Source organism: Ursus maritimus, unplaced genomic scaffold (genome assembly GCF_017311325.1).
Source record: "Ursus maritimus isolate PB19 unplaced genomic scaffold, ASM1731132v1 scaffold_20, whole genome shotgun sequence".
NCBI lineage: Eukaryota > Metazoa > Chordata > Mammalia > Carnivora > Ursidae > Ursus > Ursus maritimus.
Window position 1 is genome coordinate 24267728 of NW_024424453.1, and position 26536 is coordinate 24294263.

At 36.8% G+C, this 26536-nt stretch overlaps 1 protein-coding gene across 10 annotated transcripts in view; it reads left to right on the plus strand.

Moving 5' to 3' along the window:
- CEP70 (centrosomal protein 70) overlaps nt 1-26536 on the plus strand; it is a 78720-nt gene that overhangs the window by 12867 nt on the left and 39317 nt on the right. For 7 of the 10 annotated variants that reach the window (XM_008708002.2, XM_040636762.1, XM_040636766.1 and 4 more), the window contains 6 exons: nt 86-188; nt 18625-18747; nt 20892-21016; nt 22941-23031; nt 23167-23290; nt 23861-24041. In XM_008708002.2, coding sequence (XP_008706224.1) covers nt 21002-21016; nt 22941-23031; nt 23167-23290; nt 23861-24041 — 411 coding nt within the window. In that variant the 5' untranslated portion in view covers nt 86-188; nt 18625-18747; nt 20892-21001. The remainder of the gene's footprint in view (nt 1-85; nt 189-18624; nt 18748-20891; nt 21017-22940; nt 23032-23166; nt 23291-23860; nt 24042-26536) is intronic. The other 3 variants (XM_008708029.2, XM_040636764.1, XM_040636763.1) reach the window with 2 other exon arrangements.

Genomic DNA, 26536 nt, shown 5'->3' on the forward strand with positions numbered 1-26536 from the left:
TCTGCTCTGGGAATAACACAAAACCATTCTTACTAGGAAGTTGAACATTTTAAGATTTTGGTTTCTTTATCTTTTTGAAATCTAGATGAAGATCCAGTTTCGGACGTGAGACTCACTGGGTGATCATTTCATTGAGATCAACTTGAATGACCAGGTGAAAAGTGCAAGAGGAATGTGCTATGACTGAGGTATGTCTAACGTGACAGGTAACTCTCTGAATGTTGAGAGACCATGGAAAAGACCTATTATTTGTTGAATACTGTAATAGATACATATATATCCTTTTGATCTCCTGATAATCCTAATAGGTAGATATTTTAAACTCAGGTGAGGAAACTGAAGCCCAGAGAAGTTAAGTAACTACCCTAATTCACATAGCTGGTCACCAACTCTAATCACCAACTCTGTCCTGCTCTGAGCCAGACACTGTTCTATTTTCTTTTTATATTAACTTCTAATTTCCATAACAACCCTTTGAGCTACGTACTTTTACTATCCTCATTTTATGGTAATGAGATCAAGGCACAGAGTCATTAGGATTTTCCTGGCTATTTGGCAGAATCCACAATTCAAATCCAGGCAGCCTGGCTACAGAGCTATACCAGCTTTCTTTTGATTAGTGTTTTTGTTACTTTTGTTTTTATTGTTATTTAGTAAAATCTTTTTATTGTAAAATGAATTTTTATTTTGAAGTCAAACAGAAAAGAACACATGTACCAAATGTGTAACTTAATAAATCATTAAAATAAGATGATACCACTCAGATCAGGGTGTAGAACTGTGCTCACCATGCCAGAGCCCCTCCGTGTCAATCACAATTACTTCTGTACTCCCGTTAGTAGCCATTCTTCTGACTTCTGTAGTAATTGCTTTCTTGTGTTTGAGTTTTTTTCATAAATGTATATTTCTAGACACTATAGTGTAGCCTTGCTGATTGAAAAAATTTTTAAGAACTTTTTAAAAAGATTTTATTTATTTGAGAGAAAGAGAACAAGTGGGAAGAGGGGCAGAGAGGGAGGGAAAAGGAGAATTTCAAGCAGATGCCCTACTGAGAGTGGGGCCTTATACAGAGCTCCATCTCATGACTGACCTGAGCTGGAACCAAGAGTCAGGCCCTTAACCAGCTGAGCCACTCTGGTGCCCCTTAAAAACTCTTTTAAAATAACTTTGGGTTTTCAGGGCGCCTGGGTGGCGCAGTCAGTTGAGCATCTGACTCTTGGTTTCGGCTCAGGTCATGATCTTAGGGTCATGAGATTGAGCCCTGCATTCAGCTCCATATTCAGCCTGGAGTCTGCTTGAGACTCTCTCTCAAATATAAATAAATCTTAAAAAAAAAATCTGTAGGTTTTCTCTCTCTTCCTTTCTTTCCCTTATAATTTATCTGATGCAGAATCTGGGTTTGACCTATATATCCAACGGTCTGGATTTTGCTGATGATAAATTCATGTACAGTTCAATATGTTCTGCCCTGGGTAATTCCTGCACATTGGTAGCTGGATCCAGGACTGGATCAGACTCAGATTCAGTTTCTTTGGCAATTCTCTAAGTGGTGTTTGGCAAGACCATTGGAGGTGCCCATGTTTCTTTGTGATCTTAGCAACTTTTGATACTTTGTGCCTGTATCTGTTCATTTAAGGTTGCAAAATACTGGTATTTTAATTCTGTCCTGTTTTTTTTTTCTTATTAGTTGGCATACTAGTCCCTTATCAATCATTTGGATACACAGCTGTCCAATTCCTTTAGGAAAGGCAGCATAAATGCTTGATTCTTTCCATTTATTTACCGATTTTCAAGATAATAAATTGGTTCCTTATCTCCTGAAGACTGTTCTTTTTAAAAACTCTAATGTCAGTATAAGGTCATGAACTTAAATGTATTTGCTGGGTTTTAGTTTATTGTAATCATTATCATTATTGAAGCTCATGTTGTCTCGTCTTTGCTCTGGGGGGAGCCTATTTAAGCCTGTTCTTTTGATTTGACCCTTACTAGTCTGATTGCTTGTTATTGGATAGTTTGAATGTTCTGTCCCAAATGTCAAATCATCCATTTCTTCAAGAAACTCTGGTTTTTTTCAGAGGGAAACTGCATTTCAAGGTCATAATCTGTATGCTAGGGATCCATAGTCATTGTTTGAGGCTTTTCAGTAGACAGAGCTAGAATACCTGCATTTGTCTATTTAAATAGAGACACACACACATTAAAGATTAAGTATCTCATGAGTTCATATAAATACTTCCAGTACAAATTGAGACTATAGAGCTTTTATTTAATTTCTCCATTATATTTATAACCCCATTTTTCTTTTTCTTTCTTTTTTTTTTTTAAAGATTTTTTTATTGTTTGGCAGAGAGAGCACAAGCAGGGGGAACGGGGGAAGTAGGAGCAGGCTCCCCACTGAGCAAGGAGTCCATTGCGGGGCTCGATCCCAGGACCATGGGATCATGACCTCAGTCGAAGGCAGATGTTTAACTGACTGAGCCACCCAGGTGCCCCTATAATCCCATTTTTCCATACTGAGGTTACTGGTTCTTGAGAACATAGGAGATGATAATCTCGAGAATTAATGATTACTCCTTTATCTCATATTACATACACGACAGTATCAGAGTTATATTATTGATATCATCACTAATATGATCACTGAAAACATTAAACTCTGTGTTTTTTGTTTACGTTCTTCCCATTCTTCCCTCTTTTTAAAAATAGTGGTACTATATCTGCATTGTCAGAGCCTGCAGTTATTACATATTCTGCTTTTCTTCTTTTAGCCTTCATTTATTCTTAGTTCTACAAGTATATTTAATGCTCTCCACTAGTGTTTATGTTGATGTTTTTTCTAAAGATTTTATTTATTATTTGAGAGAGAGAGCGCGTGCACACGCATGCGAGCAAGAACAGGGGGAGGGGCAGAGGGAGAAGGAAAAGCAAACTCTCCCGCTGAGCAGGGCACCTGAGATGGCTCTGGATCCCAGGACCCCGGGATCATGACCTGAGCCGGAGGCAGATGCTTAATGGACTGAACTGCCCAGGTGCCCCTGTGTTGATGTTAAAGACATCATTTTGATTACCTGACGCTCCTTTATTAGGTTCCTCAGGAAGGAATATTCCCTGAGTTCTTGTACGTGGATAAAAGTTTGTGTTCTTGTACTTGAAAGTCAGTTTTGCTGATATAAAATCTTTGGTTCACATTTCTTTTCCTTGAGTTTCTTAAATATATTACTCTTTTTCTTCTCGTATAAAACATTGGTATCAAAGCCAGATGATAATCTAATTTTTCTTCCCCTTTTAAGTCATTGTTCTTTTTTTCTAGATGACCAAAGAATTTTTTCTTTGAAGTCTAGTTATTTTATTAGGATGGGTCAGTGTTCTCAAGTATGTGACATGCTCTTTCCATATATAATTTCAAATGTATATATTTTTTCATTTCAGGAAAGCTTTATTTTTTAAACAGCTTTATTGAGATATACGTGATATACAATAAGCTGCACATATTTAAAGTGTACTATTTGATAAGTTTTGACATACATATACACCTGTGAAACCATCACATAATCAAGATTGTGCATATACCCATCACCCCAAAAATTCCCTTGTTCCCCTTTGTGGTCCATCTTTCCAGCCTCTCATTCCCCTAGCCACCACTGATCTACTTAGATTAGGTTAGTTTTTGTTTTCTAGAATTCTATATAAATGGAGTCATACAGTATGTAAATCTTTGGCTTCTTTTACTCAGCGTAAGTGTTTTCTGATTCATATGTGTTTTTGCCTATATCAATAGTTTACTCTTTTTTTTTTTTTTGAAGTTTTATTCCTGTTTATTGCTGAGACGTATTCCATTGTATGCATATACTAGTTTGTGTATCCATTCACCTTTGATGGATATTGAGTTGTTTCTAGTTCTTGGCTATTCAAATAAATCTTTTAAGAACTTTTATGTACAAGTTTATGTGTGGTCATATGCTTTCATTTCTCTTGGGTAAATACCTACGAATGGAATGGCTGGGTCTTAGGTGTATCGTTAACCTTTTAAAAACTGCCAAAGTGTTTTTCAAAGTGGTTGTCCTATTTCACATGACCATCAAGCAGTGTATGTGAGTTCCAGTTCCTTCATGTTCTCGTAAACAGTATAGTCTTAGCCATTTAAATCGGTGTATTGTGGTTTCACATTGTGGGTTTTGTTTTGTTTTAATTCCAGGGTAGTTAACATACAGTGTTATCTTAGTTTCAGGTGTACAATACAGTGATTTAGCAGTTCTACATATTACTCAGTGCTTATTAAGATAAGTGAACTTTTAATCCCCTTCACCTATTTCACCTGGCCCCCCCACCTCCCATCTGTGAACCATCTGTTTGTTCTCTGTAGTTAAGAGTCTGTTTTTTTTGGTTTGTCTCTTTTTCCTTTGCTCTATTTTGTTTCTTAAATTCTACATGAGTGAAATCATATGGTATTTGTATTTCTGAGTGACTTATTTCACTTAGCATTATACCCACTACCCATGGGTACCCATTATACCACTATACCCATGTTGTTTTATAGCCGGATAATATTTAATTGGATATATATATTGCATCTTTTTTTTCCATTCATCTGTCAGTGAACACTTGGGCTGCTTCTGTAGTTTGGGTATTGTAATATGCTATTGGATATGTAATATGCTATGGATATGTAATATGCGATAAACATAACGGTGCATGTATTCCTTTGAATTAGTGTTTTCATATTTTTTGGTAAATACCCAGTAGCATGATTACTGGATCATAGGGTAGTTCTATTTTTAATTTTTTGTGGAACCTCCATACCGTCTCACACATTGGCTGTACCAGTTTGCATTCCCACCAGTAGCGCCCAGTACATCCTTGCCAGTACTTGTTTGAGGTTTTGATTTTAGCCATTCTGAGAGGTATGAGATAATATTTCATTGTGGTTTTGGTTTGCATTTTCCTGATGATGAGTGATATTGAGCATGTTTTCATGTGCCTATTGGCCATCTGTATGTCATTGTTCGAGAAATGTCTGCTATGTCCTCTGCCCATTTTTAATTGGATTACTTTTTGGTATACGGTTGTATAAGTTCTTCATATGTTTTGGATACTAACCCTTTATCAGATAGGTCATTTGCAAATATCTTCTCCAATTCTGTAAGTTGCCTTTTAGTTTGGTTGGTTGTTTCCTTTGCTGTGCAGAAGCTTTTTATTTTGATGTAGTCCCAATAGTTTATATTTGCTTTTATTTCCCTTGCCTCAGGAGACCTATCTAGAAAGATATTGCTACCATCAATGTCAGAGAAATTACTGCCTGTGCTCTCTTCTAGGATTCTTATGGTTTCAGGTCTACATTTTGGTCTTTAAACATTTTGAGTTTATTTTTGTGTATGGTGTAAGAAAGTCCAGTTTCATTCTTTTACACGTAGCTGCCCAGTTTTCCCAACACCATTTATTGAAGAGACTGTCTTTCCCTTTGCATATTCTTGTATCCTTTCTTGAAGATTAAGCGACCATATAATTGTGGGCTTATTTCTGGGTTTTCTTCTTATTTTTTTTTTTGTTTTTTTTAAAGTAATCTCTACACCCTAAATCAGGCTTGAACTCACGACCCCGAGATCAAGAGTCACATGCTCTCCCAACTGAGTCAGCTAGGTACCGCTGTTTCTGGGTTTTCTATTCTGTTCTGTTGATCTATGTGTCTGTTTTTGTGCCAGTACCATACTGTTTTGTTTACTACAGTTTCATAATATAATTTGAAATATAGAATTGTGATACCTCCAGTTTTATTCTTTTTCAAGATCGCTTTGGCTATTTAAGTTCTTTTGTGGTTCCTTACAAATTTCAAGATTGTTCCAGCTCTGTGAAAAATGCTGTTGGTGTTTTGATAGGGATTGTGTTAAATGTGTAGATTGCTTTAGGTAGCATAGACATTTTAACAATATTTGTTCTTCTAATGCATGAGCGTGGAATGTCTTTCCATTTCTCTGTTTTTTAAATTTCTTTCATCAGTGTTTTTACAGTTTTCAGAGTACAGGTCTTTTACCTCCTGGTTAAGTTTAGATATTTTATTATTTTTGGTGCAATTGTAAATGGGATTGTTTCTTCATAAAGATTTATTTATTTGAGAGAGAAAGAGAGCATGCGTGCGAGTGAGAGAGAGCACATGGTGGGGCAGAAGGAGAGGGAGAGAGAATCCCAAGTGGACTCCCAGACAAGCAGAGCTGGATGCACCCTGAGATCATGACTTGAGGTGAAATCAAGAGTTGGATCCTTAACCTACAGAGTCACCCAGGTGCCCTGGGATTATTTTCTTAATTTCTCTTTCTGCTGCTTCATTATTAGTGTATAGAAATACAACAGATTTCTCTATAGTGATTTTGTATCCTGTGACTACTGAATTCATTTATCAGTTCTAGTAGTTTTCTGGGGGAGTCTTTAGAGTTTTCTGTAGATAGTATCATGTCATCTGCAAATAGTAAAAGTTTTTTCCTTACCATTCTTCCTTACCATTTTGGATGCTTTTAATTTCTTTTTGTTGTCTGATTGCTGTGGCTAGGACTTTCAGTACTATGTTGAATAAAAGTGGTGAGAGTGGACATTCTTGTCTTCTTCCTGACCTTACAGGAAAAGCTCTCAGTTTTGCCCCCATTGAGTATGATGTTAGTTATGGATTTTTCATATATAGCCTTTATTATGTTGAGGTAGTTTTCCTCTAACCTACGTTGTTGGAGATTTTTGTCATGAATGGATGTTGTACTTTGTTAAGTGCTTTTATTCATCCATTGAAATGACATATGTTTTTTATCCTTTCTCTTGTTGATGCGATGTATCACACTGATTTGTGAATATTGAACCACACTTACATCCCAGGAATAAATCCCACTTGATTTTGCTGAATGATTTTTTTAATGTGTTGTTAGATTCTGTTTGCTAATATTGTGTTGAGGATTTTTGCATCTATGTTCATCGGAGGTATTGGCCTGTAGCTCTCTTTTTTTGTAGTGTCTTTATCTGGTTTTGGTATCAGGGTAATGCTGGCCTCATAGAATGAATTTGGAAGTTTACTTTCCTCTTCTATTTTTTGGAAAAGTTTGAGAAGAATAGGTATTAACTCTTCTTAAAATGTTCGGTAGAGTTCCCTATGAAGCTGTCTGGTTCTGGACTTCATTTTGTTGGGAGTTTTTTTGTTTGTTTGTTGGGAGTGTTTTTTTTCTAGCTCCTTTAGGTGTAAATGTAGGTTGTTTGAGATTTTTCTTGCTTCTTGAGATCGGCCTGTATTGCTATAAACTGTCTTAGAAGAGATGGTTTTGCTGCCTCCCAAAGATTTTGGACCATTGTGTTTTCATTTTTCATTTGTTTCCATGTAATTTTTATTTCTTCTCTGATTTCTTGGTTGACCCATTCATTGTTTAGTAGCATGTTATTTAACCTCCATGTATTTGTGCTCTTTCCAGACTTTTTCTTGTAGTTGATTTCTAGTTTTTTAGTGTTGTGGTCAGAGAAGATACATAATATGACTTTGATCTTTTTGAATTTGTTGAGACTTGTTTTGTGGCTTAATATGTGATCTGTTCTGCATCATGTTCCATGTGCACTTGAAAAGAATGTGTAATCAGCTGTTTGTGGATGGGATGTTCTTAACATATCTGTTAGATTCATCTAGTCCAGTGTGTCATTCAAAGGCACTGTTTCCTTATAGATTTTCTGTTTGAATGATCTGTCCACTGATATAAGTGGGGTGTTGAAGTCCCCTACTATTATTGTATTACTATCAATTACTTCCTTTATGTTTGTTATTAACTGTCTTATGTATTTGGGTGCTCCCATGTTAGATGCATTAATAGTTACAATTGTTATATCCTGTTATTGTATTGTCCCCTTTATTATAGTCCTTTGTGTCTTGTTACAGTTTTTGTTTTAAAGTCTATTTTGTCCAGGGGCGCCTGTGTGGCTCAGTCAGTTAAGTGTCTTCCTTCAGCTCAGGTCATGATCCCAGAGTCCCAGGATGGAGCCCTGCATTGGGCTTTCTGCTCGGCTGGTAGTCTGCTTCTCCCTCTGCCCCTTACTCCACTCATGCTCTTTCTCTCAAATAAATAAATAAAATCTTTAAAAAAATATGTTAAAATCTATTTTGTCCAGTACAAGTATAGTTACCCCAGCTTTCTTTTGACATCCATTTGAATGATAAGTGTTTCCCCATGCCCTCATTCTCAATCTGCAGGTGTCTTTACATCTGAAATGAGTCTTTTATAGGCGGCATACAGATAGGTACTGTTTTTTTTTTTTTTTAATCCACTCTGTCACCATTTGTGTTTTGATTTGAGCATTTAGTCCATTTGCATTCAAAATATTTATTGGTAGGTATGTATTTATTGCCATTTTGTTACTTGTTTTGTGGTTGTTTTTGTAGTTTTTCTCTGATCTCTTGTTCTCTTTCACAGTTTGTTGACTTTCTTTAGTGATATACTTGGCTTTCTTTCTCTTCATCCTTTGCATATTTATTACTGGTTTCTGATTTGTGGTTACTGTTATGTTTGTATGTAACATCTTCTGCATCTAGCAGTCTGTGTTGGGTTTGTGGTCACTTAAGTTTGAACCCATTCTTTACTTTTGTCCTCTCCACATTTTAGGTATATGGTGTTATATTTTACATCCTTCTATTTTATGAATCCCTTGAGTGATTTTTACAGAAATACTTTTTACTGCTTTTGTATTGTTTACTTTTCATATTCTCATTTATGGTCCTTTCCACGCAGAGAGTCCCATTTAATATTTCTTGTAGGGCTGGTTTAATGGTCATGAATTCCTTTAGTTTTTTTGTTTGAGAAAGTCTTTATTTCTCATTCATTTGTGAATGATAGCCTTGCTTGATAGAGTATTCTTGGCTGCAGATTTTTCCCTTCTAGCACTTTGACTCTATCATGCACTCTCTTCTGGCCTGCACAGCTTCTGCTGAAAAATTTGCTGATAGTCTTATATGTAAGCGTCTTCTTTTCTTTTGTTGCTTTAAAATTTTTTTTTATCACTACTCTTTGCCATTTTAATTACTATGTGTTTTGATGTGGACCTCCTTGGGTTGAATTTTTTTGGGCATCTCAGTGCCTTCTGGATTTAGATATCGTTTTCTTCCTCAGATTAGGGAAATTTTCAGCTATTGTTTTTTCAAATAAATTTCTGCCCCCTTTTCTTGGTCTTCTTTTGGGATTCCTATAATGCAAATGTTATTATGCTTGATGGACTCACTGAGTTCCCTGAGTGTATTCTCAATTTGCATATTTTGTTTTCCTCTATTTGCTCAGCTTGGTTAGTTTCCCTTACTCGGTCTTCCAGGTCATTAATTTGTTCCTCTGCTTTCTCTAGCCTATTCCATCTAGTGTATTTCTAATTTGATTTGTTGCGTTCTTCATCTCTGATTGGTTGTTTTTTCATCTTTTTGTTAAGGTCCTCACTAATGTCCTCCACTCTTTTCTCAAGTGCAGTGAGTATCTTCATTACTTTAAATTCTCTATCAGGCATATTACTTATATCCATTTCACTTGGGTCTTTTGTTCGTGTTTGGTCCTGTTCTTTCATTTGGGACATATTAGGAGTCAGCTATGTCTCTTGCTTTTGATGGTAATAGTCTTTTGAAGAAGAGGCCCTGTAGTTCCCTGCAGTGCAGTGTCCTCTGTTCTCTAGGACCCAGTGCTTCAGGGAGTGTCTCCTGTGTGTGTTGATTTTGCTCTCCTGTTGGGTCCTGGTTGCTTTTTCCTTCAGTCCAGTTATCTACAGAGGTTCTCTTGGCTTGTTGTGGGAAGTGTTTGGTCCCCTGCCGAGTGGGGTGTTTTAACAAAGTGTATTGTAGTCTGTTTGTGAAATGAGTCCTGCCATTGCTGCTGCTGCTGCAGCTGAGGTCCTACAAAACCCATGGATTTGGAGATGTGGTGCTGGCGAGGTTTGTGCTGGTGTTCTTGGGAGGAGGCCTGTAAGACTGGGACTGAGGCAAGCATGACTGGGAAGGGTGGGTCCACTGAAGTGTGGTATGGGGAGATGGGGCTGGTGTAAGCAAGTGAATGTTGGCACCTGTAATGTTTTTGCTGAAAAATTAGCCGATAGCCTTATGGGGTTTCCCTTGTGTGTAACTATTTCTTTTCGGTGTTTTTAAAATTCTCTATCATTTTTTGCTATTTGACCTATTATGTGTTTGATGGTGGAACTCCTTGGGTTAACTTCATTAGGGCCTTTCTGCCCTTCCTGGAACAGGATGTCTGTTTCCTTCCCCAAATTGGGGAAGTTTTCAGCTATTATTTCTTCAAGTAAGTTTTTTGCCCCCTTCTCTCTCTCTTCTCCTTCTGGAATCTCTATTATGTGAATGTTATTATGCTTGATTATGTTGCAGAATTCCCTTTCTCTGTTCTCATTTTTTATTATTCTTTTTTCTTTTTGCTCTTCAGTTTGGTTGCTTTGCATTATTCTGTCTTCCAGATTGCTAATCTGTTCTTCTGTGTCTTTTAATCTGCTACTGATTACCTCTAGTGTATTTTTCATTTCTGTTATTGAATTTTTCAGCTCTTACTGGTTATTTTATTTATATATGTATATATTTTATAAAATATTTATGAATATATTTTATATTTAGTGTTTCTGTTGACATTCTCACTGAGTTCATTCACTCTTTTTCTCAGGTCTAGTAATTATCTTAATGACTATTACCTTTGAAGTTTTTATCAGGCATATTGCTTATCTCTCTTTCATTTATCTTTTTTACCATGATTTTGTCTTGTTTTTTCATTTGGGAGATATTTCTCTGTTTCCTCATTTTGTCTCTCTATATTTGTTTCTAAGTATTAGGTAGGTCAACTCCTGGTCTTGAAAGTAGTGGCCTTGTGTAGAAGAGATCTTGTGCCAATAGTGCAATCCTCCCTGGTCACCAGAACCAGGCACTCCAAGGGTGTCCCCTTTGTAGGCTTAGTGCACCCTTCTTCTGTTGCTGAGCTGCTGTTGTTGTGGGTGTGCTGGTGGCTGGGGCTGGCTTCCAGCCTGACTGACTGCAGTGACTTGATTTGCCTGATATGGGTGTACTGGGCAGTTTGCTCCCTGCAAGGTTGAGAAGGCCACCTGCTGCCCGTGTATTCGCTGGTAGGTGGGGTCATCACTCAGCCTAGCTAGCTGTCTACAGTTAGTATCTGCCATACCGGCAGGCACAGTGAAGGGCAGGACTTGCTCTCTGCACAACCAGCTTAGAGGATCAGCTGCAAGAACTATGAGCATGCTGGTGGGGGGTTATTTCCTCTCCTCCCAAGGGCAGGAGTTACTTTGGAGTGGTACAGTGTTGGCAGAGTTGCCGTCCATGTGTGGCAGGGCAGGAGCTGTTTTGGAGGGATGGCTGCCAAGGTGGGCAGGTTGGGTGGGGTGGTCTGCAGGAGAATGTGGGGGCATGGCACTCAGTGATAGCGAGGTAGATGGAGAGTGTTAGAACTGGCTCCCAGAAGCATCTTGCTATCTAGGCTGCAGGAGGCAAGGAAAAACGGTGCCTGCCATTGCTTTTGTTGCCAGAGAAATATTTGGCCCCTCCAGTACATAGTCTCAGATTAGTCAATAAACCTTTTTCATGAATGCCCCCAGAAGCTGCTGTTTCTGTGCTGCGTCTCTGAGTTATTTAGAATGTTGGCTCTTTTAAGGGCAGGGATTAGGTTTCTTGTCACCCTCTGGCTCTCCTGGAGTTAAGCCTGCTGATTTTTAAAGTTCCTAGAGTTAAGCCCTGGTGGTCTTCAAATCCAGGTGTTTGGTTTTTTTGTTTTTTGTTTTTTTAAAGATTTTATTTGTTTGAGAAACAGCAAGCAGGAAGTGGGGAGGGGCTGAGGTAGAGGGACAAACAGACTTCATGCTGCGCACAGAACTGGATACAGGGCTCCATCCCAGGACCCTGGGATCATGACCTGAGCTGAAGGCAGACACTTAACCGACTGAGCCACCCACGTGCCCCTCTAAGTATTATTCTAACTTCCCTTGTGATTTCTTCTTTGATCCATTGTTTGGTTGAGTGTATTGTTTAATTATCACAAATTTTCGAGTTCTCCATTTTCCTTCTGTTATTGATTTCTAACTTTATCCTGTTGTGGTCTGAGAATGTACTTTGTGTGATCTATCTTTTAAAATCTGTTGTGACTTAATTTGTGGCCTAACATATGGTCTGTCCTGGAGAATGTCTCATGTACACTTGAGAAGGCTGTGTATTGTGTTTTTGTTGGGTAGAGTGTTCTTTATAAATCTGTTAGATCTGGTTTATTATGTTCAGTTCCTGTTTCATTACTTATCTTTTGTCTGGTTGTTCTTTTATTGAGAGTGGGGTATTAAAGTCTTCAACTATTATTACAGAATGATTTCTTCCTTCAATTCTGTAAATTTTTGCTGAATGTGCCTTGATGGTCTGTTATTAAGTGTATACATTTTTATAATTATTAATTCTTCTTGCTGTGTTGAACCTTTTATTAATATGTAATGTCCTTTGTAATATTTTTTGATTTGAAGTCTGTTTTGTCTGATGTTAATATAGCCACCCTTGCTCTCTTTTGGCTCTTATTTGCATGGAATATCTTTTACCATCCTTTGACTTTCAAACTCCGTGTCTTTGGATCTAAAGTGACTCTGTTTTAGATAGCATATAGTTGGATCATATTTTTATCCATTTGGCCAATCTGTCAAGAGTTTAATCCATTTACATTTAAGGTAATTGATGATAAGTAGGGACTTATTTCTATCATTTTGCTATTTTTTATATTGTCTTACAGCTTTTCTGTTCCTCATTTTCTGTATTACTGGCCTTTTTTTGTTTTGTTGTTACTGAGTGAAATGTTTAAATTCCTTTCTTATTTCTTTTTGTATATATTCTATCACTGTCTTTGTTATTATGAGGATTACATTTAACATCTTCAAATTATAACACTTTAATTGGAATTTATAACAGTTTATTTTTTATTTTATTTTTTATTTATTTATTTATTTATTTATTTATTTATTTATTTTTAAAGATTTTATTTATTTATCTGACAGAGACAGCGAGAGAGGGAACACAAGCAGGGGGAGTGGGAGAGGAAGAAGCAAGCTCCCAGTGGAGCAGGGAGCCTGATGCGGGGCTCAATCCCAGGACCGTGGGATCACGCCCTGAGCCGAGGGGAGACACTTAACGACTGAGCCACCCAGGCACCCCTATTTTATTTTTTTTTAAAGATTTTATTTATTTATTTGGAGAGAGAGACAGATAGTGACAGAAATAGTGAGAGAGAACACAAGAGGGGAGGAGAGGAAGAAGCAGGCTCCTGCTGAGAAGGGAGCCCGATGTGGGGCTCCGTTGAGTTGAAGGCAGACGCTTAACCGACTGAGCCACCCAGGCACCCCTATAACAGCTTAATTTAAATAACATGCAAAAACTCTGCTCTTTACAGTTCCATCCCCACCCCTTTCAGTTGTTGATGTCACATGATTACATGTTTATACATGTGTGCCCCAAAACACAAACTAATAATTCTTTTTCTTTAAAAAATTTTTTTTTCTTTTTCTTTTAAAAAAAAGTTTTTTTAATTTAAATTCAGTTTCATTAACATATAGTGTATTATTAGTTTTAGGGGAGAATTTAATGGTTCATTAGTTACATTACATCAAGTTGTGCTCATTACATCAAGTGCCCTCCTTCATGGGCATCACCCAGTTACCCCATCCCCCTACCAACCTCACCTCCAGGAACCCTCAGGTTGTTTCCTGTAATTAAGAATCTCTTATGGTTTGCCTCCCTCTCTGTTTTTATCTTATTTTATTTTTCCCTTCCTTCCCCTATTTTTTAAAAAGATATTTATTTATTTTAGAGAGAATGTGTGTGAGAGTGGGGGGAGGGGCAGAGGGAGAGAATCGAGCAGCCTCCCCACTGAGTGGGGAGCTCCACGTGGGGCTCGAACCCATGACCCATGAGATCATGACCTGAGCCAAAACCAAGAGTTGGATGCTCAGCTGACTGAGCTATCCAGGTGTCCTTTTTGATTCCTTTTTAGGTTTTCATCTCTTTAGCAATATTTCCATTTTGTTAAAAAATTGTTTTCACACCTTCCTTCAGTTCTTTAAGATGATTGTTTTAAAGTTTTTATCTAGTTGATCTGGCCTCAAGTCTTTTTTTTTTTTTTTTTTCCTTTCCTCCGCATGGATAGTTTCTGTTGATTTTTTTTTTTTTCCTTTGAATGGGCCATACTTTCCTGATGCTTTGCATGTTTGTTACTTTTTTGTTGGAAACTGGATGTTTGAATCTAATAATCAGATTCTTCTCCTTCACCAAGGTTTGCTGAGTTTTCTTGTTTTTGATTGTTGCAGGCTGTCTCTGTGCCAAGGATCAACCTAAGGTGTAAACTTAAAGTCTCAGGTTTTTTTTCAGCCTGCACCTTTCCCTCATCATGTGCTGGGACTTTCTAATTTCCCAAGTGTGCATTTACTTTTAAATGTATGTGTAGTCTTTAATGTCTGTCTTCCAAAAGGGGCAAGACAGAACAATGAAGGGAAGAAGAATAGGACAATGGCCCTTTAAATTTCCTGAAAGTCACTTTAGCTTCTTGGCTTCTCTGAGGTTAGAAGCAGTAATCACTGATCAGATCACAGAACCCTGAAATTTGGAGCCAAGTGTTCTTTTTGCTCACCCTACACAAATTGGGGGCAAGCTGCTCCTGGTAGCCTGTGTACAGCTGCCATGGGGGAGAAATGGGGGTAGGGAATGAGTATTTGTTACTGTGCTAAGAGCTAAAATTGTAATTAACCACAAATTGTCATTCTAGTTTTCCCTGGAATTTGCAAACCTCGGTAGACTCGACCGAGTTCTAAAATAGTTACTTGAGACAGAACCTGCCAGTGCAATTGTTGTCTAGGTGGAGAGACAAATTCCTGGTGCTCCTTACTCTGCAGTCTTCCCAGGATCCTCTCCTCCTGAACTTTTACAATGGGCAGAATTCAGGAATGCCTTTCTGATTTCTCAGACTTCCCTCTTCTGTTGCTTTTGTGTAGTGTTAAAAAATATGGCAGTTAGTTTTCTGAGATTTCCTGGGTCTGTTACTTAACCTACTTTGGTCTCAACTTTCCTTTCCTCTCTCTTGTCCCTGTCTTGCTCAATTTTGGTTCCATTCCCAGAAGTTTCTTCTAACTGTGGGCCCTGTCATGGAGTTCTTGCGTGTCAGTTTTGAGTGTTCATAGGACTCTAGCAGTTGCAGTCCTTCTCATGGCACAAGGGCAAAACCCCTTCCAGATTCGCTTGCTTTCATATTAGTGCAGTAGTGAATATTAGTGAATACTAATGATTTGGAAATCCTCCTGTTTTTATGACTGTTAAATACTGCCTGTTACTTTTTAAAATTTTCTTACACAGATGCTGACACCTTGCAGTTTTTGCAGCCTTAGTGATTTGTCCCCCCCCCCCATATTTTGATGTTTGTGGGGAATAATTTGTCACTATGTTTTGATACAAATACTGTTTTTTTTCTGTTACCTATTTGCTTTTGTTTTAATATAGGGATTCAGAGATTTAAAAAATTTGCTGTTACTATGCCATCAGTCCTTCTTTATTCTTTTACTTTTACCATTTTGTATGTTTATATTTTACATGGCTTTTTAATATTTTCGTTGTCTTTTTCCTTCAAAAACATATAGTTTGACTTTTGTTTTTGATCCAGCTTAAAAGTCTTTCTCCTTTAACTGGAGCATTTATTTACATTTAATATAATTACTGATGTGAGTTAAAATCTATATTTCTTTTGTTCCATTTGTTCTGTTTGTTTCTCTCCTTTTAGATTTATTTTTATTCATCATCATGGTTCCTTTTTTTCTTTGTTACTTAGGAAATTATGCACTTGAGTTCTGTTCTTCGGTGGCTATTCCAGAAATTCTTAAGCATCTTTAACTTGCAAAATACTGATATTAAGAGATACCTTTATCTTCCTTCTGAATTATAAACAAAATTAGAACACTGTTACTTTATTTACTGTACTGCCAGCTAACACATTTTGTTATTGTGCATTTTAGCTATATTTTATTTTTATTTTTTATTTATTTATTTTTTAAAGATTTTCTTTATTAGAGAGAGAGAGAGGGCATGAGCAGGGAGGAGGGACAGAGGGAGAGAGAGAAGCAGATTCCCCACCAAGCAGGGAGTCTCATGTGGGCTCCATCCCAGGAGCCTGGGATCATGACCTGAGCTGAAGGCAGATGCTTAACCGACTGAGCCACCCATGTGCCCCTTAGCTATATTTTTAAATTTTCACAAGACCGTATTTTATGTAGTCGGTGTTTCTTTACAATACTCATTTCTTTGCTCTTTATTCCTTTCTGCATTTTTGCCTTTTTATCAAGAATCTTTTGCATGAAGCATCGCCTTTAGAATTTTTTATAGATCTGTCAGATTTGTTTTGTTTGTTTGAAAATAGTCTTATGCCCTTATTATTAGTGGATATTTTCACTAGATTTAAAATTTTAGATTGGCAATTTCTTTCAGCACATCGAATATATTAGTATACTATCAGTTTCCATTATTACTGCTAAGAATTTAGCTGGCATTCAGCTGTCTCTCCTTTGAAGATAATCCTTTTTTCTGTAATTGCTTTTAAGGTTTTCTGTCTTTGTTTCTCTGTACTTTAATATGATGTGCCTAGGTGTGATTTTTTTTTTTTTCTCTATTTTGTTTGCAGTTTGCTGGGCTTCTAGAATTGGTGGATTTATGTCTTTTATTGGCTCTCAAAACTTCTTAGCCATTATATCTTCACATCCTCCTTCTCCATTTTTTTCTCTATTTCTTGGAGGCCAATTATGCATGTATCCTCTTCATTTGAAGTAGAATGTGTGCTGTGTTTTCCTGAATGTAGCATAGAGAACTAAAAAGATGGAGTCTGTTTTACCTTCCCTTCATTTGTTCATTTAATTTTCTTTTCTGCTTTCTATTAAGCCTGTGATTTGAGATCTTACTTTCAGCAATTGTAATTTTTTGTCCTAAATTTTTAGTTTATTCTTTTTCAAATCTGTTTTGTTTACAGTTTACAGTTCTCTGCCAAAAGTTTCAAGCTTTGATTTTTATTTCTTTGAACATTGTTAACATAATTGTTTTATTGTCTCTGCTAATAATACAGTATCAGAAGTCCTTCTTTCTGGGGCGCCTGGGTGGCACAGTGGTTAAGCGTCTGCCTTCGGCTCAAGGCGTGATCCCAGTGTTCTGGGATCAAGCCCCACATCGAGCCCCACATCGGGCTCCTCTGTTAGGAGCCTGCTTCTTCCTCTCCCACTCCCCCTGCTTGTGTTCCCTCTTTCGCTGGCTGTCTCTGTCAAATAAATAAATAAAATCTTAAAAAAAAGAAAGAAGTCCTTCTTTCTTGGTTGGTTTCTTTTGACTGTTGTTTCTGTCTCTTTATGTCTCTTATGTTTCCTGTATTCCTTGGTTATCTTTGACTGTTTGCTGGATGTTGTATTTGAAACATTTTTTGGTGGGGATAATTTAACGCCTTTTTCCAGAGAAGATATCATTTGCTTCTGCCAGGCACATGGAAGCACTTTTTTTTTTTTTTTTTTTTAAGATTTTACTTATTAGAGAGCAAGCATGAGCAGGGTGGGGGAGGGGCAGAGAGAGGGAGAAGCAGACTCCCCACTGAGCAGGGAGCCCAAAGTGGGGTTTGATCCAGGGACCCTGAGATCACGACCTGAGCCGAAGGCAGATGCTTAACCAACTAAGTCACCAGGTGCCCCATGAAAGCACTTTTAATTTGGGACTTTCTTGAGATATTGGAATGACTCAGAGGAGAGGAAACCAGGTTTCAGTTCATGGGACAGATAGTTTACTTCTAGTTAACCCTTATCCTGAGCATTGTAGTCCTTACAGGTAACAATTTTAAGTGGGGGGGAAAGGGGGTGTGGGATTTTCACAGCTCTATCTCTGGATTGCCAAATGCCTTTAGGGAAAAAGTGGGTTCTCATCTTCTCGATTTTTGGCCTGATAATTCCTCGTTATTGTGTTAGTTCTTTAATGCTTGTAAGAAAAAGAATTTAATGTCTTTTATTTTTTATTTTTTTTTTATTTTAAGTAACCTCTACCCCCAACATGGGGCTCAAACTCATGACCCTGAGATAAAGAGCTGCATGCTCTACCACATGAGCCAGCCAGGCACCCTGGATTTAATGTACTTTATTCAGCTTTCTTCGTTGCCTTTGGAGACAGAGCTGTCTACTCCACCGTTACCAAAAGTGGACTACTTATCTCATGGAATTTAATCTTACCTAGACATATTTATGTAAAACAAATGTATGAGATAATTTTCTGAGTAATTTGTAGAAAACATCTAAGCTAATATATGATGGTATAATTAGGTAAGATCCATTTTATTTAGCATACTTTTTATATAACAACTGCCACTTATCTATAAGTTTCTATTGCCAGGTATCTCATTCTAAGTACTTTCCAAGTGTTGTCTGACTTAATTTAACCCATGAGGTGTAAGTATTACAGTGTTCTCTCTTTTACAGATGACAAAATCAATGCTCAAAGAAGTTAATGAGTTTGTCAATGTCATATAGTTTAATAAATAGTTAAGCTAGTAGTCACTTAGGCCATCTGACTCTGAATGCTAAACCTCTATACTTTACTCTTTATAGTGCTACAAGAACATATACCAAGAGGACCTGATCTGGTCATGGGATTAGGGGAGCTTTTCCTGAAGAAAGAAATCTGAGCCAGGATCTGAAGGTCAAGTATGAGTTAACTAAGTGAAGAATAGGGTAAGAATGCCAGGCCTTGAATCTGGAGAGATGACATTTTGACCATTTGAAAGAGGTCCAGTGTGGTAGTTAGGGAGATAGTCAGAATATGTGGCTCCACTCTTGGGGAGTATCTTACATTGATATCTACTGCCTTTATGTGGTGGTCTACATATGTCTGGTCTACAAAGAATGTATTCTTCCCACTTTAAAATTCTGGCCAACTCTTGATGGTGATACACTAGGATGAACATAGCACCACCTCTAAAGTATTCTTGCCAGAAAATACTGAACCTGAATCTGATAAAGCCTCTAGATGTAACCAGTTTACAAGAAATATAGGGAATGGAGAAATAGGTTAGAAGACAAGAGTACAGTAACCCAAAGCTGAAATAGGGCGAGTTCTGCAAGACAGATGGCCTTTTTTTTTTTTTTTTACAAAGAAAGGGGGGATGGGACTGCTATAGATTAAAAGAAACTTTAGAGTACCACATGTGGACATTGTTTGGATCCTGATTTGGAAAAAAAAAATAAAAAGACATTTTTAAGACATTTTGGGGAAAATTGAACCTGGGCTAGGTATTAAGTGATAGTAAGAAATTATTATTTTTTTTGGTGTGATAATGGTATTGAAATTGTGTTTAAAAAGAATTTGTATTTGTTAGAGGTATATACTGAAATAAGTGTGTGGAAAAAAAATAAGAATGGAAGACTTTTGGCTTTCATTCATGGATTTATTATACTCTTTCTCTATTTTTGTGTATTTCTGAAAATTTCTCTAATGAAAAGTTAAAACTAGCTGAAAGATTTGTAAAAGCAGGAGGGATTAACGTTGTGGGTGATTGAGTTGTTGAAAAAGACCAAAACTTAAAAGGAAGAGAGTATGATATCAAGCATGAAAGTGGCAGAATCTGAGAATTTGTAACATGTTATTAGGTTTATCTGAAAGTAAAGTGGAAAGGCAACACCAGTAGACCAGACTTAAGGGTGACTGGTAAATTGTTTAGTTGGATTTCGCAATCTGAAGCAGCATTAAAGAGTAGAAGGATGCTTTGGAAGAAGTACTGACTTGGCAGCCAGAAAGCCTACTTTTCTTACTAATCCTGAGAAGATCATTTCACCTCTCTGGGTCTCAGATGGTTACAGTACCTGTTGTACTGGTACAACTCTCCCGTATGCTTCTCTGCCAGCTATGAACATGTAGAGATTTTGGATTAAACGATATCCAAAGTCCGCTTAAGATCTTAAATTTCATGATGCTAATGAATGTGTGTGATTGTGCCTCTTCAGAGGAGGAATTATACCTACATGTCAAACAATCCAAGAAATTTTTCCTATAGGCTGATAGAGTCTTGGATAACAAGAAGTGATGGTATGATAGACTGAATATAAACTTTTGTGTCTGCCAGTCACACAGAATCCTTTGTTGCTTGCTTCTGATCTACTTAGAAATAAAGACTACCTAAGAAAGTGGCACTGCATTTACCCTTGGATTTAGTCCAGTGAATTGTTAGATTGGCCTGTAACTTTGGGTCAGGTACAATTTTTTTAGTTTTTCAGGAAACAACTTCCAAAAGAGAATGGTTTATTTATTAGCAGCATGTGCTTTGTACATTATCTAGTTAAAACAAATAGTTCTCTGTGTGTGTGTGTGTGTGTGTGTGTGTGTGTGTGTGTAAAACTCATAATGTTTTGTTTCTAGAGGAGAACATTATAAGATAGGGTTTATTCTGATCATTCTTAAAATCAGCTTTCTAAGGAATCATACAAGTTTTGACACAAGAATGGCTTAAATTGCTTAAGAGTTAATTATCATATGGTTTCACTCATTTATGGAACATAAGAAGTAGGAAGATCGGTAGGAGAAGAAAGGGGGGGTAAACAGAAGGGGGAATGAACCATGAGAGACTATGGACTCTGAGAAACAAACTGAGGGCTTCAGAGGGGAGGGGGGTGGAGGAATGGGATAGGCTGGTGATGGGTATTAAGGAGGGCACGTATTGCATGGTGCACTGGGTGTTATACGCAAGTAATGAATCATGGAACTTTACATCAAAAACTAGGGATGTACTGTATGGTGACTAACATAATTAAAAAAAGAGTTATAGGTTCTTTTAAATATAATGTGCTTTAACACCTGTTGCACTTTTTCTTTTTTCATTTAGGCAACGTGAATATTTTTTCTTGCCAATCTGCTTCTTCTGATTTTACAAAAGATACTATATCTCCAGCAGCCCCTAAAGCCTAGGAGTCCAGTAAATCATCAAACACACTCATGACTGAAAAACAGGTAAACTTAAAATATTTGAAGCCAGTGTTTCTTGAAGTATGTGCCAAAGAATACTACATCTACATATGTGAAAAATCTTAAAGGGATTCTTTAGTAAAATAATTTTGGAAATGTTGCGTTAAAGATTAACGATTTCATTATTCTGAGACTTCACAATACTATTAATACATCAAGAGGCTTTAGCATACAGTATTTCCTATTTATTTAACATTAGTCTCATGAACATTTCATTAGTGTTGTATAGCACATCCTTTAGAAAATACCATTATTAGCTGTTTTTAGAATTTTCAAACAGTTACATTATTCTTTCTCTTACAAGAGGTATCAGAGAACAGTATATCATTTGATCATTCAAAGTGTGTGGCATTATTTACAGAGTACTTGATTTTTATGAGTCATAGTAGACATCCACTGAGATGCCCACACATTTGGCTCCTAAACCAGATATCTTCAGTAATTTTAATTCTGAGTTATGAATATTTGTGACCATAAGACCTCCAACATATATAAGGGAAAAGAGTGTAGGAGGGAGGAGAAGTGTGAAAAGGATAAAGAAGGTGAAGAAAGCAGTTAAAAGGAAAGATTTGGTGCTGTTAGTAATAGTGTTATCATAGTCCTAAGGGTAATTTGTTCTTTCTTTGTCTTGAGAGGTTCTTTAATGTTTAGGGGCATTTGGATATGGAGAGTAATACTTTTATATGTACTTTGTCTATTGCCTTAATTATTAATCTTAAAGCTGTTAAAATATTTAATACTATACCACTAATGAAAACTATTGTATGAATTTTATTTTTCAAGCACTTAAACATTGATTGAAAATTCACTCAAATTACCTTTTCAAATATACTTTAATAACTTAAAAAGTAAGTCACTTCACACAGTGATTTCAAATTGATCATTAAAAGACTTATAAACTATTATGGATTTAAATGTATAATTTAAAAAAATCATCTTTTTCTTATCTATATTGTATGTACAATATTGTATTTACATTTTTCTTCCCATTATTATGTTTTTATTTACTTCATCTAGAGAGTTAGGGTTACCTTCTCAGGTTTATGGTGTAAGTATGTATTTAGAATCAGGAATTCAGAACTTGGAAGTATCTTTCAGAGTGATTCTACTAGAATCATTTACCTAGATGGACAGACTCCTTTTTACACTTAGACCTTATCCATTATACAAGGGACTATCTGTGTTATTGGCCTTGACCATTCAGATGTTTTGATTTTTTTGTGCGTGTGACCCTACTCATTAAATGATACTTGTTTCTGAGTGACTTGCATTTAATTTACTGTTCAGTTAATATGACCTAATATGCAGCTGTTTTTTTTTTTTTTTTTTAAAACCTTGGTCAGACTTTTTTTTTTTTTTAAGATTTTATTTATTTGAGAAAGAGAACGAGACTGCGCACATGCGCAGGAGTAGGGTCACAGGGAGAGAGAGAAGCAGACTCCACCATGAGGGCAGAGCCAGATGCGGGGCTTGAGCCATGATTCTGAGACCATGACCTGACCTGAAGTCAAATGCTAAACTGACTGAGCCACCCAGGCACCCCGCAACTGTTTCTTTTGAGTAGGGCCTGGTATGATTCAGTTAAACAAAAAAAACTAAGGTCTGTTTGGTTCATGAAATTACAAGGTGTTTTTGGTTGGTGTTTTTGTTTTAATTTATCCATTAAGACCATATGTATGAGTATGGAATTATATAATGTAATTATTTGTACTTATTTGCATTTTTTTTGGTCTGCTAATTTTGTTAGAAATTTGTTTTAATTTTAATCATTGTATGTGCATAAAAATTCATATTGAAAAACTTAGGAGAAAAAGTTCCATTATTCTGAAAACAAGGAAATTATTTCAAGAGTGTGTTTCTTCACTTTATATGTTAAAGTTGATCCTTTTCTCACTTCTTATAATTACAGCAGGAAGAAGCAGAATGGGAAAGCATAAATGTCCTGTTGATGATGCATGGCTTAAAACCTTTATCTCTAGTCAAAAGAACTGATCTTAAAGGTAGTCAGATCCTATTCTTGCTAGATCCTATTCTTTCTCATTGTGGTAAAAACTTTCTTTTTCCTTTAAAAACTTTTTACCTTAAAATTTTTTTGCCTTTATTTTTACTATCTGTATTATATCCCCAAAATGTAGATCTCATCGTTTTTGATAGACAGTCATCACAAAGGATGAGGCAGAATTTGAAAACATTGGTGGAAGAAACAACACGTCAACAGAACGTGATCCAGGAGCTCATAGAAACTAATCAGCAGCTTAAGTAAGAAAATAGAAAGAATTCTCTTTTGAATAGTTTATGTACAAGTGATATGCATTCTAAAAATAATTGCCTTGAAAAGAATCTTTGATTTTTAATCTTAATTTTAAAAAATTTAAAAAAATTTAAAAAAATTTTTCTATTTTGATTAAATATTAAGTTTAAAAAAATTTTTTAAGATTTTATTTTTTATTTATTTGAAGAGAGAGAGACAGCGAGAGAGGGAACACAAGCAGGGGGAGTGGGAGAGGAAGAAGCAGGCTCCTAGCGGAGGAGCCAGATGTGGGGCTCGATCCCATAACGCTGGGATCACGCCCTGAGCTGAAGGCAGACGCTTAACGACTGCGCCACCCAGGCGCCCCTAAAAAATATTTTTAATAGGTAAATCTTTTAGTAATAGCTTAGCTTAGGTATGTGATGGTGCCCTATATTTCTCCTATTGGTTTGTGTTATATGATGGAAATTTTAAGAATGCAAAGAAATTTTAGAAATTCATTATGTTGTTAGATGGGCATGTTTGTTGATGTGATTTGCTTTCATTACTAAGGGAAGCAATTGCATGTCTGTTATTAGAAATGAACTTCAGTTAGAACAAAGCCGAGCAGCCGATCATGAACAACGAGCTAATGACTTGGAACAAATTATGGAGAGTGTGAAGTCCAAAATTGGTGAATTGGAGGATGAATCCCTAAATAGGGTTTGCCAGCAACAGAATAAAATAAAAGATCTTCAAAAGGAGCAGAAAGCTTTACAGGTATTGATTATGTGTTTTCATAGATGATAGTACTAAAACAGCTCATTAAGGTCACAGGTGACTTCTTTGTTATTCAGTCATCTTTATCTTATTGATATCACTGTTGCCTTCTTAAAATTCTTTCTTTGGTTTCCAGAATATCCTCTCCTCTGGTTTTCCTCTAACTCCACTGCTCATTCTTTTATTCCTTTGCTGGTTCTTCTTGTCTTCCTATCCAATTAGTGCTGGGATTCCTCAGTATTTATTCCTTAGACTTTTCTCTTTCCTATATATTCTGACTCCCTTGGTGATATTCAGTCTAATGCATAACATAAATTCATTCATAATTTTAAATCTGTAGCCCACTCATCTTCCCTTAATTCCAGACTGATACCTTGTAGCCTACTTGATACCGCAACTGAATGTCTAATAGGCATCTTGAACTTTACATGTAAAATGGAGTTCCTGAATTTCTTCCCAAAACTTTTTCTTTTAGTCTTCACTCCGGTCCAAGTCACCTTCATTTCTGTCCTGCCTGTCTGTTGGTCTCCCTGTTTCCACCCTTGCCTTTTTCGGTATGCTTTCAACATAGTTGCTCAGAAACCTCAAATGGCTTTCCTTCCCTCTTTAGAGGAAAATCAAAAAGTCTTACTATGGCGTCTAGGGTCCTACATGATTTGGCTTCCTGTTACCTTCTAATTTCATCCAGTTTACTTCTTGCTTATTCTACTACAGTCACACTGACGTTTTTGTTTTTTTGTTTTTGTTTTCTTTAACGAGGGAGAGGGAGAGAGCGCACATGCCGGAGAGCATGAGCAGGTGGGGGAGGGGCCGAGGGAGAAGGAAAGAGAGAATCTTAAGCAGGCTCCAAGCTCAGCACGGAGCCCGAGGCAGGGCTTGATCTCACAACCTTGAGATTATGACCTGAGCTGAAATCAATAGTCAGACAGTTAACCAACTAAGTCACCCAGCCCCCCATGTTCTTGCTCTTTCTTGAACATTTTCCTCGAACATTCTCACCTCAGGGCCTTTGTACATTTTGTTCTTTCTTTTTCCTTTGCCCTGCATACTTTTTCCCAGTTAGCTGTATGACTTGTTCTCTCCTTTCTTGGGTGTCACCATCTCTCAGGGATTCCTTTCTTGAGTACTTTATTTACGGTTACCAGTTCCATCCCCCACACATCATACTGCCTTCCCCGATTTAAATTTTATCTATAGTTCTTACTGTCATCCAACATGCTAACATACTATATACTTTGTTTTGCTTATATATCTCACTGTGTTAGAATGTAAGCTCCATGAAGGCAAATATTTTTGTCTGATTTGTTTAGGCTAAGAGAGGCTGTTTTATTATTAATAGTCAATGCTCAAATATTTGAGTTGTTGAATTAAATTTAGATAACATTTTTATGGAATATCCTTCGTGATTATAAGTCGTTTGGTTACTTTTCTTTTTATATAAATAACAAATTGTAACACTGAATGCTTCATTTCCTAATCTTAAGAAACTTATTTTAAAACATGGGATTTTGTTATAATTAGAAGAAAAATCTTTTTAGTGATAATCAATGTTTAGTTGTCGGAGTTATTACAGATCCTTACAAATATTATATCTTTATGGACATCAGATCCTTAAAGTGGTTTTGTTGGCACAACGCTGTATTTACCTACGGCACACAGGGATTTAGGCTGCCTAAAAGGAACCAGTACGCATCAGGTTGGGTCTAGATGTCCGTTCAGTTTATGCTGGTAGCATTAGAAGGATCAGATGAGTTAATATAAAGTCCAGGGGGTCAGAATCACCCAGAGACCATAGGGAGTTCTGGTGTGAAGACAGAGGCAGTTTGGTGTTCTGTCCTTATTTAGGCTGCCAGCTTGGGGTACACAGTGCTAGAGCTGCTGGTGTTGATCGTAACTCCAGAGAAGATAGCCAAATCTGTTTTTATTACTTATCAGTCAACGAAATCCTCAACCATTAGGATATTTTGTTTTTAGGTTGGCTTTGTTAGGTAGTTTTCCTCATCAATGGAACATTATAAAATTATAAAGTCTCTCTAAAAGGAGGGCGATTTTGGAAATATTTCTATATGCATTTGATTTTTACCTTTCAGATACGGGGTATGTGGAAACCCAAGACCATTTAACACATCAACGTACTGATGTGAGAAAGCAGCCATCAGGAGCTGTAGAGGTGCTAATTTCTCTCAGCAATGGTTTTTTGTTTTGTTTTGTTTTGTTATTGTTGTTTTTTAAGCCCTATGCAGGGCTTGAACTCAGGACCCTGAGATCAAGACCTGGGCTGAGATCAAGAGTTGGGCGCTTAACAGACTGAGCCACCCAGGTGCCCCCTATTAGTGTTTTGTAATTTGGGGTACACTGGTCTTTCACATGCTTTATCAGATTTATCTCTAAGTATTCAATATTTTAATGGTATTGTAAATGATTGTAATTTCTATTTAATTTCTTTTTTTTTTAAGATTTTTTTTCAAATATTTATTCGAGAGAGAGAGGGAGAG